At 48.3% G+C, this 20,287-nt stretch overlaps 1 protein-coding gene and 1 non-coding gene across 2 annotated transcripts in view; both read left to right on the top strand.

Annotated features, from left to right (window-relative positions):
- PIGN (phosphatidylinositol glycan anchor biosynthesis class N) overlaps window positions 1-17,778 on the top strand; it is a 115,930-nt gene extending 98,152 nt beyond the window's left edge. Inside the window, exon 30 of the mRNA XM_004601990.2 lies at window positions 16,618-17,778. Within this exon, the coding sequence (XP_004602047.2) occupies window positions 16,618-16,741 (124 nt within the window). The 3' untranslated portion in view covers window positions 16,742-17,778. The remainder of the gene's footprint in view (window positions 1-16,617) is intronic.
- Window positions 2,111-2,242, top strand: LOC129403034 (small nucleolar RNA SNORA9). The gene has a single exon (XR_008629024.1). It is a non-coding gene; the product is annotated as a small nucleolar RNA SNORA9 (small nucleolar RNA).
- Window positions 17,779-20,287: the final 2,509 nt, after the last annotated feature.

Raw genomic sequence — 20,287 nt, 5'->3', positions numbered from 1 at the left:
CCCTGGCAATCACATCATGCTTTGTCTCTCTGATTCTGACTGCTTGTGGTTTTTTCTTAGCAATGAAATTGCACAGGATTGTTCGTTTGTGATTGATTTATTTCAGGTATCACATCCTCAAGGTTCATTCGTATTAGAGCCTGTGGGACAGTGTCCTTCCAGTTTAAGAGTGAATCTCATTTCTCCGTTGTGTAGCCATGTTTTATTTATTAAAATATATGTATATGTACACACACATGTGTGTGTATGTATGTATTGTTATTGTTGCTTCTTCGGTCCATACCTGGCCATGCTCAGGGCTTACTCCTGGCTCTGCACTAAGGGATCACTCCTAGAAGGCTTAGGGGACCATAAGTGATGCCAGGGATTGAATCCGAGTTGGCCTCGTGTAATGCAAGTGCCTTACCCACTGTACTATCTCTCTAACCGAAGACCACGCGTTATCTATGCATCTGTTGGTGCACACTTGAATTACTTTCACCTTTCACCTGTCTTGAATAATGTAGCTCTGAATGTGGCTGGATACTTTTTAATGGGAGAAATCTCTCAGTTGTCTCTCTAAAGAGGGGAGGGAGAACATAATTTTCTCTTGAAATGGTCATTATTTTAGACACAGCGTCATTTATCCATAGCACAAATGAATTTTATTTTCTCTGATTAACTTGAATTTTACTCTTATATGGAAATTTTCTTAAAAGTGCAGAGTTTGCTGTTATTACCAGTAAAATATCTATACAATACAGTGCATTTAAAAATACTCATGATCTCAGTTCAATCCAGCAAATGCTTATTGATCGCCAGCCTATATGCTCAGCGAGTTCACAGTCTTGACCTTGCAGCTTATGGCCAGGAGAACAAGCAAATCCATGAATAGGCAAATGGTGCTCTGGAAGAAGTTCTAGAATCGTCTCAGGTATTATGGGGACATAATATGGGACATCTACGTCAGCCTTGTGGGCTGAAGGCTTCTTAGGGAGGGGCAGTTTGACCACAGTGAGGGGTTGGGAGAGCACATTGGTCCCAAGACCTGGGGTAAGCCCTAAATCCTGCTCGTGTGACACCCCCGTCTCCCAGAGTGACAGAGGACATGGTCACAAAAATGTTCCATTTATCAGTTCCATCTAGAAGACACTTAAATGGCATGTGTCTTTCAAGCATCTTAAAAGAAAAGGTTTTCTTTCTTTTCCCCCCTTATTTTAAAATTCTTCGTGGGCCGAGCGCATGGTTGGTGGGCGGTGGGGCCTGGTTTCTGTCCCTGGACCAGAGGGCCTGCCAGCACCACTGCTCCGGGTCCCCAAACAAAAACAAACAGGCTAGACCAGAGGGTGTCGGTGGTGACATGCCAGGTCTCCTTGCATGGCGAAGAGTAGGATGCCCAGACGGGGAAGGGAGGCAGGAGAAGAGACGTCCCAGCAGAGACACCAACTGTGCAGAGACCCAATTTTACCCTCTGAGAAAATCATTTCGGGGCGGGGAGGGGGAACTATTCATCACTGCTGTACTTCCCAGGCCCAGCAGTGCTGCGGGGGCCTCACTCAGGGGACCAGGCAGTGCCCAGGATGGAACTCGGGGTCTCCACATGCAAGGCATAGGCTCTCTTCAGCCCTTGGGGCTATCTCCTTGGCCCCTTCAATTAAAAAAATACACACACACACACACACACACACATATATATATACATATATATATATATATTTGGGTCTCTTTCCCCTGACCCTGAAAGAGCCTCCAGTGTAACACCATTGGGAAGGACGAGTAAAGGGAGGCTTCTAAAATCTCAGGGCTAGGATGAATGGAGACGTTACTGAGACCAGCTCGAGAAATTCAACGATCAGCGGGATGATGATGATAATGATGATGATGATGATATTCACGGCAGAGCCTGGCAAGCTGCCTGTGGTGTATTTGATATGCCAGAAACAGTAACTATAGGTCTCATTCCCCAACCCTGAAAGAGCCTCCCATCGTTGGGAAAGATGAATAAGGAGAGTCTGCTAAAATCTCAGGGCTGGGACGAATGGAGACGTTCCTGGCACCCACTCGAGTAAATCGATGAACAATGGGCTGACAGAGATTCAGTGACAGTGGTTTTAAAATTTACTTGATTCTTCTGCAAGCCTCCAGCGTGCTGGGGTCTGGAGTGACCCTGTGCATTCCTACAGTGCTTACAAGAACATTATGGAATGGTTTGAGGCCTTGCCCTGCTCCATCCAGAGCAAGGTTATAGAAATTTCAGACATGAAAAAAAAAAATTTACTTTATTCTTAAAATTGCATTATTTGAGGGGAGGTGCAGCCAGCAGTGCTCAGAGGCGGGAAGCCAGCGCGCCGGTGCGGTGCTGCTCTCCGGCCCTGGATTCCTTCTGGCCTCGGGGCCTTCCCCCAACTCGCTTCTGTTATTCCTCTTAGACACGGTGAGTGAGCTCAGCCCTCACACAGGCAGGGCCAGCTGCGCCTCAGTTTCCTTAGATGTGCCTTGGACCTCACACCTGATTCCGCAGCAGAGAATTCAGGGAACCACTGCAGCCGCAGTGAGTCAGGCCTAGAGTAAGTGCAGGCTCCGCCCTCTGTCCGGCAGAGACCCAGTGAGTATCTGGAGTGGATGCTCATGAGAGCGGCAACAGACAAAGGCAGCTGCTTCAGAGTTGTCGTGTCTATCGCTTTGCCTGCTTTTAACACTCGGTTCTTGTCCCGCGTGATCATTTCCAACCATTACTGTCATGCTGGTCCCTGCTCTACCTTAGCTGTCCTTCACCGCACAGACAGTTGTGGTAGGTTCCAGCCGTTGCCCAGTGCTCCTAGCCCTGTGTCCCCTGGCCTTGGTTATTAGTCTTCTACTATGTATTTTTCACATACCACAGTTGAAGGATCTATTTCACAGTGATTTAAAAGAAAATTTAAAATAAAAATACAAAGTCACATTCAGGAGTTTGTAAACTGCAGACCATCAATGCGAAGTAGTGAAGTAGCTGCTCTGAGAAGTGGGGGAGGGGCGGGGGGGTGTTGCTTTCCCCTTCCTGCTCTCCACACTTGCTCCCTCAGGACTTCACGTGTGGCTCTGGCGACAGCGGGAGGGAGCCCTTGGCTGGCTGGGATCAGGAGGTGGCTTCCAGGAGCTGGCTTCAAGCCTCGGAGTGACAGTGCCCCGGCAGACGCCTTCTCGCCCGGGCGCGGGAGTCAGATTGCACTTGGCAGGTGTCCACTTCAATCCCAGCGCCCTTCTGTCAGGGCAGCCGTCCTGGGTCCCGCAACGGGACCCAGATGAGTGAAGCCCCTCTCTGGAGCCGCCCACCGCTCCGGGAAAGAGGGGTCGGAGGCTGTGCTGCCGCCAGCAAGCCCCGGTCACTACAGCAGCCGGTCACTGCTGCGTCTGAAGGAAGTTGGGGACTTGCAGGGAACGAAACATTGACCAGTAGGAATGAGGCTCCGCATCCCAGTAGGAATGTTCAGAGAAGTCATGTGTGGAGAGGACAGCTGGGAAGGCAGGGGGCCTCTGGGGGCTGGGGGTGCGGGGACACAGGCCGCCCTGAGGCATGCGGGCCCCACAGGCCCCACAGACACCCCTGGGCCCCGTTATTTATGCCAGAAGCGACGAGTCTCCCCTGGGTGAGGGACAGTCCCGGTGATGTAAAGAGGACCCCATAGCCGGGAGAGTCGGAGAGGCCACAGGACTCGTGGTGCCGGGACGCGGAGGCTCCAGGTGGGCCTGAGGATGTGGGACGCGCTCAGGGGGCAGTGGGGAAGCCAGGCGCCGTAGGCAGCCCCGCGGCTCATGCTTTCCGTCCCCGGGCCCTTCTTACTGCCTTCACCGCATCCTGCTCGCCGCGTGGGTGGAGGAGGTTGCTTTGAGCTCAGGGTCTCTGAGTGCCACGTTCCGTCTCTCCTGGGTTCATTCAGGGTGACGCTACCCATTGGCGCTGCCCGCCTGCAGCGCCCTGAACCAGCTCACCCAGCTCCTGCTCTGTTCCCCCTCTGTTGCCTTCCGCCTCTCACCCTGAGCCCACCCGGCAGAAGACTCCCACAGCTCCAGATCCGTCTCCCTTTCATTCCTCGACCTTGCTGATTGGTTTCCCCAGAAAGCAAGGAGGGCAGGAGAAGGAAGCGGCGGGGGAACGGGAGCGTGTGCGGGGCCGGCACTGCAGAGCGCTTTGCACCAAGGCCAAGGTACGCTCTTGCGACAGGTTCTTTTCTGCTTAAAAGAAAGAAAAAGGGACGGCCACATCATGTAGACGTGCCGTCTTAGCATGACTGAATAAGTTCCCATGGTTGTCCAGCCAGTCCCCAGGGCTGTTTCGGCGTGGACAGTGGGAGCCCACCCTCTTGGCTCGGCACTGCTCCTGCACCAGGGCCCGGCCGCCGGCACGCTGCGTTCCTTTTCTTCTTTTATTTATTTATTTTTTTTAAATTTTGGGGTCACACCTGGCGATGCACAGGGGTTACTCCTGGCTCTGCACTCAGGAATCACTCCTGGCGGTGCTCAGGGGACCATATGAGATGTTGGGAATTGAACCCGGGTCGGCCACGTGCAAGGCAAACGCCCTACCCGCTGTGCTATCGCTCCAGCCCCCACGCTGCGTTCCTTTTCTGTGAACTGGCCCACTCTGGGTACCTGGACACAAGTGAGAGCAGACCTGCCCTTTCGCAGCCGGCTTGTGTGCACTCGTAAAGTCAAAAGGGGTCACCCACGGTGCGTGATGGGAATTTCCTTACTTCTGGGGCACTCCCTCACTCGTCTGTTTGACAGTGCATTTTTCCACCCGTTAACACTAACATGGCCCTGAGCGTGGGGTTCGTATCTGTTAGTTCTCCTCTTTGTTTACTTCCTGCAGGAACTCGCTCAGCCGTGGCACTCTGGGTCACGAGGCGGTCCTAATGCCTCCCATCACAGCTGTGCCACTTGACTGTGGCTGACAGTTGACCACGGTGGCACAACCCCACCAAACTTTAGTTTTTGGGTTTTTTCAGGAGTAGCCATTGTGACTGACGGGCAGTGATAATGTCTGTACATCACACATTAGACTGGGGGGAATAACCTTTCCCTTTTCTTCCTCAGTCCTTTGCTCGTTTTGAAGCCAGGCTGTTGGCTTCTTGTCGGGGGTGGGAGTTCCTCAGTCTGTCCTGAGTGTTTCCTTCTGCTCAGAACTGAGCTGAGCTGCTTTCACTTCGGGTTGCCGGTTCCCTCCCTGGCCCCCTTTACTGCACAGGAACTTCCCACTGTGTGTTGCATCCTGCTTCACTGCGCTCTCCCTTCTCCCCTCTCCCGCCCTTCCTTCTTGGTCCTGTTGCTTGCACCGTTGGCGGCTGTGCCGGGGGGCTCAGAGCCCAGGGAGGTCTGCTCTCCAGGCCTGTTGCTCGTGAGGCGTGCGGGGGCCTGCAGTGCTCAGTCACTTGCTCGTGGTGATGTGGGGGGGGGCACTTCCTGGCTAAGGTACCCATACTTTTGTTTTGGAAGCCATACCTGTGGCTGTGCTTAGGGATTGCTCCTCACTGTGCACTCAGGGATCACCCCTGGCAGACTCGGGGGGCCATGTGGGGTGCAAGGCACGTGCCAGGCAAACACCCCACCCGCTGTACTCCAGCCCTACCCACACTTTAGTTGTAGTGCTTGCTGGGGTTTCCAGCTTTCCTTGGGGTTTATACCTGCCCCGCTGCACTGCCGCTAGGTATCACTCGCAGCCCCAGCACTCACAGCAGAGCTACGGGATTGTGCTTGGCACATGGGGGCCACGGGTTTGAACTCAGGACCGGGTGTTTACAAGATTTACATTCAAAATCACTGTACCCTATTATTTTGCTTTATTTATTTGTTTGTTTGTTTATTATATTTTTTGCCTGGCTGCTTTTGAAAGAAGCTGTGTTACCTTGGAAAGTTTGCATTTTGTATCTCCCGGACATCCCTGTGTGTAGACACTCGTGCAGGGTGCCTTCTGCCCTTTTCCTTGTCTTCCTTTACACACCCACCATAGGGATAACGTGTTCATCTAAATATAAATTGTGGGCCAGAAAAGAGAGTCTCCAGAGGCATAACACAAGCAGGGAGCATCACCGGACCAAGCAGGCGCACTGGCGCGTTGGTCCTCCCGGCAGAGGAGGCCTGGGTGACCCCCTCTCACACTAGGCATGACGAAGGCGCTCTGACTCCCTGTCTCGGTGCTTGGCTTGATTTACGACACACATTAAGTAGCAGTTAAGTGATGCTAGCCAGCATAGAAACTATCCTGTAGTTTTCTGGTGGCAATACTTTTGTCATGGGGGCTGCCCCCCACTGGTGGTGACCCATCTCTCCAGGATTACCCGGAGTCGCCCTGGGATAGGCTTATTGTCCTAGTGGAATCATTCCACTCTCATCTATGTGGCGTCAGAAACTCCGATGGCCGGGGAGATGGTAAAGGCACGAGTAGTTGGTTATGTAAGCCTCGGTTTACCTCACTCCCGTGGGTCCAGTGAGAGGCTTCTCACGGCTGTCGCTGGGCTCGGGGCATTGGGCTCTCGTGTCCATTCCCCGCACACTCCCCCGCTCATCCCGGCGAGGTTTCTCTCGCTCTGCATTCTTTTCCTTCTTTGTCTCTCACCGTACCCCCACCCCCGTGCAGGACAGGAAGTTGATTGCAGAGGCGGCAAGGGTGCAGGGAGGAGGAGCTCGGAGGGGACGTGATGGAGACACACAATGAATCTGCGTGAACGGGGCTCTCGAAGTGGAATGGCCCCGATTGATGCTGCTGCTTCCCTTGCTGCTAAGTTAGAATGTTAGAATCTTCTCTCTGCGTCACGCGCAGCAGTCACGGCATAGATGGCTGCACTCGAGCCATGTAATTCCGGTCTAATGGGTAAGAGTGGGTCATGCATCTTCATCAGCATCAAATTGATCACCCAGAAGGGCTTGGATAACAGGGGGAAAGAAGCTGCACGTTCCAAGCTAAAGCTGCCATAACAGGGGTCACACATCAAGACATCACCTTATTCTGCCTTTTTCCTCTTTGCATTTGTGTAAATGTTCCTTTTAAAGTTTTAACTTATAATAATCCCTATGTCAATATATGTTCAAAAAGCCGAGACTTTTTGGCATAAAATAAGTATTCTTAAACTTGCTGGCATCTTTAATGGACGCCAGGATTCATTGAATTCCGCGCCTTGATTTCCCTCTGTGATACATTTTATTTCTACAGTCCTTTGTTTTACTAACACTGTGAATAACTCCAGCCATTCCCTGCCCACTGCTCCTTGAAATGTGCTGTTGGCCTGAGGTCCTCACAGTGAGATCGCTTTGTTAGTGCAGAAGCAGTGGGCGCCTGTGTCAGGACTGGAGAGGGGAGTGGGTGAGCAGGCGCGCGTGTGCTGTCCGGCTTGGACCTGTACCTAAGTGTCGGCCTCTTGACTCTATTGGATTTTCAAAGTAGGTTTGAGAAGGTCCTCAGTGGTTTCAGGTTAAGATAAAGTCACATTTTCTTTAGAGATTGCATTGCTGGAGCAGGAGATAGTATACCCGTGTCTGGGTGTTGGCCAAGATAGATATCTATTAATGCATCCGCAGTACAGAGTGGGGACTTTTTATTTTTGATTTTACTTTTTTTTAATTGAGTCACTATGAGATACACAGTTAAAAAACTGTTCATGATCAGGTTTTAGTCATACAGTGATCCAATGATCCAATCCACCAGTGACCCCAGCTTCTCTCTCTCTCCTCTCTGTCTCTCTCTCTCCTCTCTCTCTCTGTCTCTCTCTCTCTCTCTCTCTCTCTCTCTCTCTCTCTCTCTCTCTCTCTCTCTCTCTCTCTCTCTCTCTCTCTCTCTCTCTCTCCTCTTCCCCCCCCCCTCCTCTTTCCTTTTGTGCATTATGGTTTGCAGTACAGACACTGAGAGGTTCTCATGTTTGATAAGGAACAAACATGATAACAAAACATGAGTTGAGACTTTTTACAGGAATACGCCCCCGTCTGGATCATCAGCTGAGACCGGGGCGTCAGTCTGTGGCATCTGTGTGCTTCTCCCAGAGTGGAGCAGGACCCTGCTGAGCCCAGGAAACTGAGTGGGGTCAGCAGACTGGAATTGGGCATTTCCTCCTTTTGATCTTTTGTTTCTTCTTTTTTTATTTTTTTGCTTCCCACCTGCCATTCTGAGCCAACCAACTTGGCCAGTGGTTCAGGCAAGGGCCCGAGGATGCTGATTGTCCAGTGCCAGGGGCCACACCAGGTGGTTCATGTGCTCTCACCGCTGCTCTGTCTCTGGCTCAGCCTTGACTTCTAGCAGGGCATATTCACAGCAGGGAAGCTTACAGAGCTTGTCTTTTATATGGCCTACTAAAAGAAGTGCATTCTTTAAGCAGGAGAGAAAAAAAGCCTTTGAGGTAACTTTAATAACTCTAAAAACCTTTAAAAATTGATGCTCTAACTATTTTTGGCAGGAGGTGAAGAAACTCGGCGTCATTAGTTAGAGCCGTCGTTTGATTTCAGACAGGTGTTCATTTGGACTTTAATCATTTCCTACATGCACTATTGTTATACCTTATTAAAATACAGATCACAACTGAAATTATCTTTCTGGTAGCTTCTATAAAAACGTATGAGGATTGCCAGTACTACCCTAAATATAATAGCTATAAAAGATCCGTACCCTGACAATGAATACTAAGCCGGTGATTCTCACGCTTTCTCCTCCCCTGTACTTCGGACAGGTACACGTTTCCGTTGCTCATTTACGCGAATGGAAAGTACCCTCTGCCTTTTCCCACCCATTGTACAGGGCTGCAGAGGCCTGTCTGACGATTCTGTCTGTCCCTCCACACAGACCCTGGGCCCTGTCCCATCGCACACCTTCCCCTACACTTGCAGAACTGCAGGTTGAGGTGACGTCCAGGACCACCGAGGGGAGAGAGGGATTAGGGGCTCCTTTTACATCGCATCCTGGGCTGAGATGACACCAAGGCGTGATTGATGGGCTATCTCACAGGCTGAATGCCTCGTGGCCCCTTTTCATGAGAATGATGAGCTTTTTAACTGCTCCCTGCCAATAAAGTCAGCGTAAATGAGCCAAGAGCCAGTAATTTCAGGCCACTGCGAGGAGATAAGCGATCTGTCTCTTTTACAAATAGACTCTCTAAACCAGAGGCGGGGTTGCCTATTGGTTTTACAGAACTTACTTTGTAAAGCAATCAAGGCTTATTTTAATACTTTAAAATAACTTAAAATGCTAAAAGTGATTGACAAAAGGCATAAAAATGATCACAGAATGTAGCAGAATAAAACTGTCGTAGAATGTGATCTTTTTTCTTTCCCTTTTACAGTTTTATTGAGGTATAATTTACATTTCACAGAGTTTTAAGGTTTTAAATGATATAAGTAATTTTAAACCACTTTCACTGAGGTTGTGAATTATTATCACACTGGAATTTTTTAATATCTCTGTCACCCTGAAGATCCCTTCGCCTGATAATAAGTAAATAACAGTCTACCTTCTCAGACCCAGCCGCAGGCAGCTCCTCACCTGCTTCTTAGAATATATTGCATGAACACTTGCAAATGCTCTGCTGCTGGTGTTTGAGTTATTATAACTGTTTGTCATGACCTATGGGTTAGTGGATTATTAAGTTTACTGGATCTTTGCTGATATTTAGTCTAGTAATACTAGCAATTGTTGAGAGAAAGATACTGAAGTCTCAGCTATAATTGTGGATTTATTTCTCTTTTCCTTCCTGTCAATTTGTGCTTTGCAAATTTTGTAGCTGTGTTAGTTGGGACAAACATTTAGCACGGCTATATCCTCTTAAAATGAATTTTTTCTCTTTTTCTTTCTTTTTGGATTTTGGGTCCAAAATATATACTGAAAATACTCAGGGCTTACTCCCAGCTTACTCTCTGTGCTTAGAGATCACTCTTGGTTGTACTCTGGGGACCATAAATGGTGCCTGGGATTGAACTGAGCTTTATCATTTGCAAGGCAATGCCTGAGCCCTTTTCCTGTCTCTCCAGTCCCTGGAATGAACCTTCTTATCATTATGTTCTGTCTCTAGAAATTATCTTTGCTCTAAAGTTTCGCTACTCTAATGTTAATATTGTTTGCTATCACTAATTAATCGAATTTTAACTGTTTCCATGAAATAGTGTCTTTATCCTTTTTTTTCCACCTAATATGATATTGAAATATATCATTATATTAAAGTGAGAAAATCTCAGGGATAGACGAATGGAGAGGTTGCTGAGACCGCTCAAGAAATTCGACGATCAATGGGATGATGATGACATGATGACATTAAAGTGAGATAACATATTACTTGATCAGGCTTTTTTTTCCTAAGAGGAAATACTGCTATTTAGTCATTGATTTAATTGAACTGGTCATGATTTCCACATTACTTTTCAAAAAAAATTTTTTTAATTGGATATTCGTTAGATAGACCCATTGCAGAGCTGTTCATAATTGAGTTCCAGTCATACAATGATCCAGCATTCATCCCTCCACCAGTGTCCATTTCCTGTCACCAATCCCGGGGGGGGGGTGCCATTTCCCCACCACCATCTCCCAACACCCTGCCCCCCCACTCCCAGGGGGGGTGTGCCTCTAAGGGAGGCACTTTCCTTCTTGCTCTCTCTCTCTCTCTCTCCTTTTCCTTTTGTGCATTATGGTTTGCAATACAGGTGCTAAGAGGTCATGGTGGTTGTAGGATATTCAGTTTTTTCATGGGGACGGTAAGGCTGCAGTAGCTTTTCAGTTGGGTGGCAGCTTTGGGGTGTGAGTGTGACTGCTGAGGCTCCCAGAAGTACAGGGAGGTGGGGAGAGGTAGCCCATCCCGACCCAGAGAAAGCTTGGAGATTTTAGTCACAAAACTCACGTCCCCGAATTTCCAGCAGATTGTATCTTGGTGAGGTCTACCCTGAGACGGTGGAGTCAGGCGAGGGCTATGGCAGCGATTTTGGATTCTGGAAGCAAGCTGCTGCGGGGGGCTCTGGCTTGGGTGGGCACAGGCCAACCTGCTCCCCTCCTGTTTACCCCGGTCTGTTCCACCATGCATGGGTCCAAGATTAACTGTGGCTTTTGATCTCTCTCAAGATTTATCTATGGATCTTGGAATAAGGCCAATAGATAAACTTGTGTAGCTGAGCCGGAGGTGGTTTGTGGGTGTGACTCCCACATACCTAACTTTTGGCCCTTTAATTTCTTGGTAAACTTGGTCCCAAGTCGTTGGGGTCCAGCCAAAGGCACAGCAGCAATTTTGGGGTATCAGGAAGGCTGAAGGCACCATCAGGCTGCTATGCACTCGCCCCGCAGGTACAGGTTGACCTGCTGGCAGCACTATACCCCCTTGATCAGGTTTTTATTCCAGACTCTGCTTTTAGTTGATACAATTCAACTATTCACATTCATTGTAATTAATGATATGTTTGGGTTTAAGTAAGCCTGCCATTTAATATTTTTCTCTTTCTTCTTTCTGTTGTATATTTCTTATCTTTGTATGAGATACTTGAATATTTTATAGAATTCCATTTTTACATATGTACAAGTATATATTAAAAATATTTTTTAAAGTATATCCCCTCGTGGAGTTTATGCCCAGTTCAATCAGCTTAATCAGTGGCTGAATAAATGCAGTACTCCTACATTTAAAAAATAAATAAATAAATAAAGTCTATCTCCTCTATGGCTTTTTAAATAGTTGCTCTAAGACATATATCCACATAGCTAGTTACCACCTGCTGGCTGGGTCACCTTACCAGTTAGACTGATAAGTAGTAGCCTTAGGATTTTTGCTGTAGCTTTCAAGCATAATTTAGAAAACTAAAGAAAAGTCTGTTGTATTTATTTATAATTTTTTTCTACCAGTTTTCTTTACCTTCATTGATTCCTTTCCTCCTTTCTTTTCTGATTGGAGAACCTCTTCATTCTTTCAGGGTAGGTCTGAAGGCAGTAAATCCTTAGTTTTTGTCCATCGGAATATATCTTGATTTCCTGTTCATCTGAGCTGACAGTTCTTTTTCGTTCGATACCTAAAGGATGGTGTGCCATTTCCCTCTGGTTGCCATAGTTTCTGCTGAGAAATTCGCTGCCATTGTAATTGTCTCCCCGCTCTCTCCCCTAGCAACAATGCCATTTCTCTCTTGCCGCTTTCACATTCTCTTCCTTGCCCTTCTTTTTCTGCAGTTCTGTTTATGTGTGGATCACTTTTGTGCAGTTTGCTCAGCTTCCCTGCAATCTCTTGTGTCTTCCTCCCTCTTTCCCCTGAAACTCTGAGAACACAAATACACAATCTTTCGTCCCAATCCATGGTTCATGGTTCTGTGAGATTCTGTTCTTCTTTATGTACTTTACTTTTTTTTTTTTTTTTTTTTTTTTTTTTTTGCTTTTTGGGTCACACCCAGCGATGTTCAGGGGTTACTCCTGGCTTTGCACTCAGGAATTGCTCCTGGCAGTGCTTGGGGGACCATATGGGATGCCGGGGATCGAACCCAGGTCGGCCGCGTGCAAGGCAAACGCCCTACCCGCTGTGCTATCGCTCCGGCCCCTGTACTTTACTCTTACAGTGCCAGGCTGGGTGATTTCTATTGTCTTTTCTTAGCTATTGTGTTCTCTTTGTTCTGTGATTGAGCCCATCCATAGAGTGATTTATTTCCATTGTATTAAGTTTAACTTTTCCATTTGACTCTTCTTCCGTTTCTTTGTGTAAGCTTTATTTTTTCCTTTCCCCACCAGGTGTGTTTATATTTGAGCACTGAAGTGTTTCTATCATGACCACTTGAAAATGGTCTGCCTGATGATTCTAACAGATCTGTCTTGGGGGCTGGCATCACTGTCTTTTTTTTTATTATTATTATTCAATTTGAGATCTTCCTGCTTCTGATACCAAATGATTTTCAATTAAAGCCTGGTTTGGTGAACAATAACAGCAAAATAATACATAAAAAATAAAAGGGCCTGTGAGAGGACAGCAGAGAAGGTGGTTCTCTTGCCCTCAGCCAACTGGTTTGGTCCCCGCACCACATACAGCCACACCACCAGAGGGGATTCATGAGCACAGCCAGGGATGGCCCCAGAACAAGGCGGAAACAAGCCCAAAATACCAGCTTTGGGTTTGAGCTTGAAAGATCACTGATATGGTCTGGCTTCCTGTGCCCGTGCTTCGGAGACAGGGGATGGGGTTCTCTTCCCTCTGGAGTTCAGGTTTCCATTCAGCATCCCTGGGGGGTGGGGGGTGGGAAGCAGATCCCCTTTATTTATTTATTTATTTGTTTGTTTATTTGGTTTTTTGCTTTTTGGGTCACACCCGGCGATGCACAGGGGTTACTCCTGGCTCTGCACTCAGGAATTACCCCTGTGTTCGGGGGACCATATGGGATGCTGGGAATCGAACCCGGGTCGGTCGTGTGCAAGGCAAACACCCTACCCGCTGTGCTATCGCTCCAGCTCCAGCTTCCCTTTATCAACAGTCTCTCCTGTCCCTCCTCTGGGACCCCCACGAATCCTAGAGTGGGATGGGGGGGGCGAGTGGTTATGGTAACTATGACTCCATTACCCTGCTCTGGCACTTGTGCCGGGTGGGGTGGACGTTAGTCTCTGCGGACCTCTGGGTTTGGGCGAAAGCGCCTCTGCCCGCCAGCTCGGACCCCACCACAGGCTGCCCCCTCTGCCCTTTGCTGGAGCAGATAACGTCTGAAAGTTTCCTTCCTTTGCGGCTGCCGCTCTCCTGGTCTGAGCCATTGCCTGGCAGGAGAGAGAGTAGAGTAGGCTTTTTTTGTTTGTATGTTTTGCCTTACATTATTTTTTCATTTTTTAATTCCTATTTTTGGTTTACAGTACTATTAATAATGGCTTCTCATGGACGCAGTTCAGATGCCACACCCCTAATCCGGGGGACCCATCTCCAGAGTGGCTTTTGTCATTTGGGTTTTTGTTTTGATTAGTTTTGTTTGACATTGCTGGGTCGCTGCCTGCTTACAAGTTTGGCACCCACAAGGTGAAGAGAAAATCTAGGGACTTAACCAAGTTGTTCCTTGGCTTCCAAAGTCCGCAGCCTGCTCTTCAGCTTGTGATCCCTTTGTGTATATGTCCACGGTTGGTTGTCGGGGGCAGAAAGAATCCCGCCACACCCACCCCATCTCTGCCACAGAAGTCACTCTGCACTGTTCTAGTTTCTAGTTTTCTAACAGCTTGTTTTACCGCCATTTCTGTGCTGTGATTAATTTGCTGCCCCACTTGGAAAGGCGCTCAGGGTAGGATTCTTCACCATTTACCAGCTTCTGTGTGAGAAAATGTCAGCATAACTCACAATTTTAGTAACATAGTCTCATCAGTTATGGCATGTGTTTTTCAGAAGAGTTTGGTTAAAATCAATCAAGGTAATTTATTCCCAGCAGAGATTGATAAATAAATCTAATCTTACAATTAATTTTATTCAGAAATAAATAATTAGTACTTTATTTCCTCCCTGGATACATAATTAAATGGTGGTAAGATCTATATCATACTCACTTGGGGTTAAAAATATATATGAACATAAATTAAGTAGATAAAAATTCCAGGCCCACTCTATTTTTTAAATTTTACAGTGAAAACAAATAACATTTTAAAAAAAACTTACTTTACTGATAATATTTGTTTAGCAATTTAAGGATGTACTGTAGCACTGTTGTCCCATTGTTCATCGATTTGCTCGAGCGGGTACCAGTAACATCTCCATTGTGAGACTTGTTACTGTTTTTGGCATATTGAATACACCCCGGAGAGCTTGCCAGGCTCTGCCATGCAGGTGAAATACTCTCGGTAGCTTGCCGGGCTCTCCGACAGGGACGGAGGAATCGAACTCGGGTCAGCCACATGCAAGGCAAATGCCCTACCGGCTGTGCTATCGCTCCATCCCAATTTAAGTATAAGCAATTTTATTTTCTTTTACTTTAGCAGTCTAACCTAGACCACAACCAGAGTCTAACTCAATTGGTTCTAGTTCTTAGTTCTCAAAGATTCTAAATAAGAATGCCCCAGTGAGGGCCCGGAGTGCTAGTACAGTGGACAAACAACCCAGGTTCAATCTTCAGCATCCCGTACGGTCCCCCAGGGCCGCCAGGAGGAAATCCTGGGTATTGCCTGTGTGACCCAAAGGGGGAAAAAGTGTCTCAGCCGGTGCCGGTCCAAAGAAAACCTTATGAAATTATCAAGCTTTCCAGTTGAGCTGCAGCAAGACCCCAATCCAGATAGACAGAAACACTGACCTGACCGGGCCTCGCCCTTCCTCCTTGGCCTTTGCTGAAGACCCCGCCCCAGGGTGCAGTGGCCGGGACATGCCAGGACTGGAGTTTCGGAGAAGGTGGGAGAACTGTGTGCCCGACCTCTCCTCACCCCCACAGACCCTCCCGGTGACGGGCCTTGCTGCCTGCGCCCGGCAGTCACCCTCCCAGATGTCCCAAGAGGGTCCTCGGGCCAGTCCAGGCTGGGAACTCCTTTCACCAGCCCCTGGAGGAGGGAGGGGAGGCCAGGGGGCAGGTTGACTTCCCCTCCAGCCAGCTGGCCACTGGCCTGCTGAAGCCCCTCCCACCCGCTTTGTTAAAGGACAGGCCGGAGTGATAGCACAGCGGGTAGGGCGTTTGCCTTGCACGAGGCCGACCCGGGTTCAATCCCCGGCATCCCATATGGTCCCCCAAGCACGCCAGGAGTAATTCCTGAGTGCAAAGCCAGGAGTAACCCCTGAGCATCGCTGAGTGTGACCCAAAAAAGGCAAAAATAAATAAATGAATGAATGAATGAATGAATGAATGAATGAATGAATGAATGAATGAATAAATAAATAAAGGACAGACACGGTCAATCAGCTGGAGTCTGAGACCCAGACGGGACCCTGCCGGGCACGGGACTCAGCTGACCTGCCCGCCTGTGCCCTAGGGCAGCTCGCAGTGCTGCCCATGTCACTGGAGGCGTCTGCTCTGCCATGAGGTGGCATGTCCCCAAACTCTGAACTTGACCTCGAGCCAAGTTCTGTGTAGACAGTACATTGATGGAGTTTAAAGAGAAAACGGAGCACTTAGGACTGCTGAGAGGAGCGTTGAGGCATCCTAAGGGCACCTACTATTCTCTTTCTCCCAAAGCCTTTGAGGCAGTGGCTGTGTGTCCGAAAGATGCGTCCTTGCTTTCTTGTTTAGATTCCTTTAACTAAAACATTCACTTCACTGGATTTGGATTTAGGTGACTTTTTTTTCTCTGTGACTGGTAGTCTGTTAGAGTATTTTTTAACTTATAGCAAAATATAGGACAGTAGTGTCCACTGAACGACCAGAATATTTAATCTGTGCACGTCTTGGAGGTCCTGTGCGTACAGGGAGTCCACGGATTAGAGCAAGGGGCGGATCTTTATTTTCTGGAGTTAAGATTCTGGAGTTCAGTTTCTACTGATAACAAAGCACAGATGATACTAATACTCATCAGACATTTTTGTGGCATATGAAAATTGTTGGAGCTATTTCAAAACATTTATACTCATCACTACTCTAACAATTTAATTTTAATATTTTTCTCTCGCTTTTGAAATCATCGGCTTCTCTTGTCATTCTGTATCTTTTGTAGAAACAGGTAAGACTTGCAGGGAGTTTGCTGCCTTACCTCACCCGTGTGCTCGGCCCGTAACGTCTCTGTCTCTCCCGTAGCATCAGCAACTACGTGATCGTCATGTGCATGACCATCTTCCTGATGCTGCTCAGCGGCCTGGCCCAGCTGCTCACCGCAAGGAGAGTCAGACCCTGCGGCAAACCCAAAAGCCATTTCCGGTGATGCTCCTGGGGCCACCTCTCTGTCTCTGGATCCTGTTTCTCGTGCTTCTCTCTGGCCTGAGATCGAGGATTAAGTAAGAAGCAGGGTCCAGATATAGAGCATCTTCTGCTCCTCGAGAGGAAACCGGATGTGGCAGTCTCCACGGACGGGCGATCCCGAATAAAGGCTCCTTCCTTCTCTCGGTACTTCGTCACTCATGAGAGAGCGGTGTGGCCGGGGGGAGCCGGCGAAGCACTCTCCACCGCCGTCCTCTTCAGCCGAACGCTCTGCTTGCTGATGCTTCTGAATGCCTGTCGCAGTCTGGTCCCCACCCGCATGGCGTGCTGTGCGTGCAGAGGTGCTTCTGCGGGGCAGGTCTGCGCCCCCCTGGCTCAGGGCTGGGGCCGAGCGGGAAGGAGGCGGCCAGGCCACACCATCGATGCTCACCCCTCTCAACACCGGTCCAGACCGTTGGGCAGGGACGCTGGGAGGAGCGTCAGAATGTGTCCCTTCTAATGCACTAAGGCTCCAGGAGAAAGACTTACCTGGAGAAGGAGCTGTCATTTTTTTCACCATACTTTGTACTGTTTCTAGGGCTTTTCTAGCCAACCAGTTAGATGCATGTTTGCCTCCCCCGCCTCATTTCAGGGTTCCTGTGGAATTGTTGGAGATAGGAAATTAGAAAATGCTTGGTATCTCCCATTGGGGGAAAGTTCACTCTCTCTTACCCCACACTGACCCCATGTACATTGTTTCAGCAGAATTCTTCTTAGCAAGGGTTAATGTTTGTGACAATGCTGGAGTGACTGCAGGGGTCAGGGAGGTAGCCCAGTGGATTGGAGAGCAAACTATATGCGGGAACCTGAGTCTGGCCCCTGGCGCCACAGATGGTCCTCTGAGCACTGAGCCAGGAGTAGCCCTTAGGCACTGCCAGGTGTGGCCCCAAAGCAAACCAACAGAAACAGAGTTACTGCCAAAATTGTTCTTCCTAGATGTGAAGTTTTAGCCCAAACCCCTAAAGTCCTCTCATTAAATTTAGATTTCCATTTGTAAACTCATTCTTAGTATATTGAGAGTGATTTTTATTTGCATTTTTTAGAAAGTAACCTTTACACACATAGACACGCACACGCACACACGCACACACACGCCCAGAACCGCTCCACTGGGGCTGATGCTAAACTTTGCTGGCATGAGTCCAATTTTTTTTTAAATATAATCATTTTTTAATTAAGTCACAGCGTACCTACTTAACATCAACAGCGAGGAAACCCTTATCTAGGTTTTCAGTAGGTTTTTCTAATTGACAGAGAACCCAGGAACTTTCATAGTGCCAGAAAGGGATTGAATCTTGTGCCTCACAAATTTGACTTTATCATCGCCAATTATTTAACTCCTTTTATGTCTGGCTTTGCCTTCCCCAGTTTTCACCAAGGACTGAAGAGTATTTTCTCCTGACAGTGTAAAAGGCGACCAGTGCTTCCCCGGTGTTTTGTTCTTTGAGCCATGTCTGTATGTTGCTGCTGCCCGAGTTTCCAGCGAGGGTCGTGTACCTGCAGCGCGTCCTGTTGCAGTGACGGCCCCCTCTCTGGGCCCCCCACCCCCCGCTCCCCCACCTCCAGCAGAATTTCCTACATGGACCTTTTCTATTGCGCCTCTCTCTGGTGTCTTAAAATGTTTTGAACTCTCCTTTTTTAAAAAAAAAATTTTTTTAGGCCATACTCAGTGGTGCTCAGGGCTTACTCCTGGCTCTGTGCTCAGGGACTCACTCCTGAGTGGTGCCTGAGGACCAGTTGGGATGCCGGGGGTTGAATCTGGGCCGACCACTTGCAAGGGAAGTGCCCTACCCGCTGTGTTGTCTTTCCAGCCGGAAGTGCTCATGTTTATATTGGATAACAAGGACATAAGATGGAAATGGAGTGCATTCCTGTTTGAGGCGCTACTTTTTCATCCTGACAATGAATATGAGATTTCCAATTCAAAGACTCACTATGTCTACGGATTAACATTGCTTAGTAGTTGCTATAAGGTGTGAGCTTATCTAATTGAGAAAATGCGAGCAACTTTCAAATCATGCTCTATCACCTGGCCCATGGTCCTGAGGGAGACGGTGAGTTTAGGAAACTACCCGTCACTTGCCAGTGGTTTCCCTCACAGTGTAATAGCCAGCGTGCAGTATTTAAACCATAAAATCCCTTCTTTTGGAGTGGGGGAGGTAAACAGTAGTTTTTTTTAAAGAAAATTCATATTTCTATTTTACAAGGATAAAATTGAATTACAGCGCTAGAAAACTTAATTTCAAATTTTGGCCAACTCAGATGTTTGCAATGTTTGTGACCCCTATTTCCACTTACTTTACCATTTGGTTTTTTTTGTAGGGTTTCCTTTGCTCCTCTACCTTGAGGCATAATTGTGCCATCAAAAATACTCCCTTTAGCTGGAGCTAACCCAAGGGAAATGGGGTTTGCACGGGTGTTTCTGAAAAACAGGCAGTAGCTGCTGCGGAGTCGCACCTGTCCTGGGAGGCCCCGGTGAACTCACCCCAGCGTGCCCGAGGTAGCCTGGTTAGGAGCATGAGAGAACAGGTGAAATCAGGGCCGCCATCTGCAGAGGGCCCCACTGGGCCAGCTCTGAGGAGGCCTTGAAAAGAGTAGCAGTAACTGGTAATTTCTCACCTTTTCGGAGTTGTTCCTTTTGTATTGTCTGTCTTTTCAAATCCTCTTAAAAGAGAATTTAAAAATACTCGCAGGTGGGCTGGTTAGGGCGTGTGCTGTCAGAACTATGGTGATGCGTGTCGTGTGCCCAGTGGACCTAGGTATGGTTTCTACGAAAGGTGCCTTGGGACTTCACTCCAAACTCTATCCAAAGAGCAGCAAAAATGGGATATATCTCTTCTTTGTTCCTCCCCGTGGGGGCGCTGAAACGTCATTGTTGCCCAGCTCAGCAACCTTGGAATCACAGTATTTCTCAAAGTCTGGCCCTTTGAACTTCGGTATTCCTGACTATCTGGAGAGATGCCATCATCCGAAACAGGAAACACCTCGTCAGAATGAAATAGGTATCTTACAGGACCCCTGTGGAACTAAGGAACTTGGTCCGTGCATTGGCTGAGAAGGGGGCAGACAGCCGGTGCCAGGATGCCCCACTTGCTTGACCGCGAGCCCTCGCTGGGAGTTTCCCCACGGCTCAGCACTGTTAGAAATGTCCCTGTGTTTTTGCGCTCAATGCCTGTTTCTTACAAAGGGGTGTTGTATGCTAATTGAATCTTTTTGTTCTGAGAATTAACAGTTTTCATCATCAAATTTGTCTATGAAATGTGCCGGCTACAGACTCATGTGGGAGGGGGAGCCAGCCCTATTCCAGACCGGCATCTGGCTTAGCCGCAGTTGCCGGGAATGCCAGGACTTGGGTTGTCTTTATTTCTACTTATTTATTGGCCTGGGGGCCACACCTAGTGGTGCTCAGGGCTTTCTCCCGGCCCTACTCAGGGACCATTCCTGGCCAGGCTCTGGGGACCATATGCTGCCTGGGTCAGCTGTGTGCAAGGCAAGTGCCTTACCCAGTGTA

Source organism: Sorex araneus, chromosome 2 (assembly GCF_027595985.1).
Source record: "Sorex araneus isolate mSorAra2 chromosome 2, mSorAra2.pri, whole genome shotgun sequence".
NCBI classification, from domain to species: Eukaryota; Metazoa; Chordata; class Mammalia; order Eulipotyphla; family Soricidae; genus Sorex; species Sorex araneus.
The sequence above is the reverse complement of the archived record's forward strand: the minus strand, read 5'-3'. Positions and strand labels throughout refer to the sequence as shown.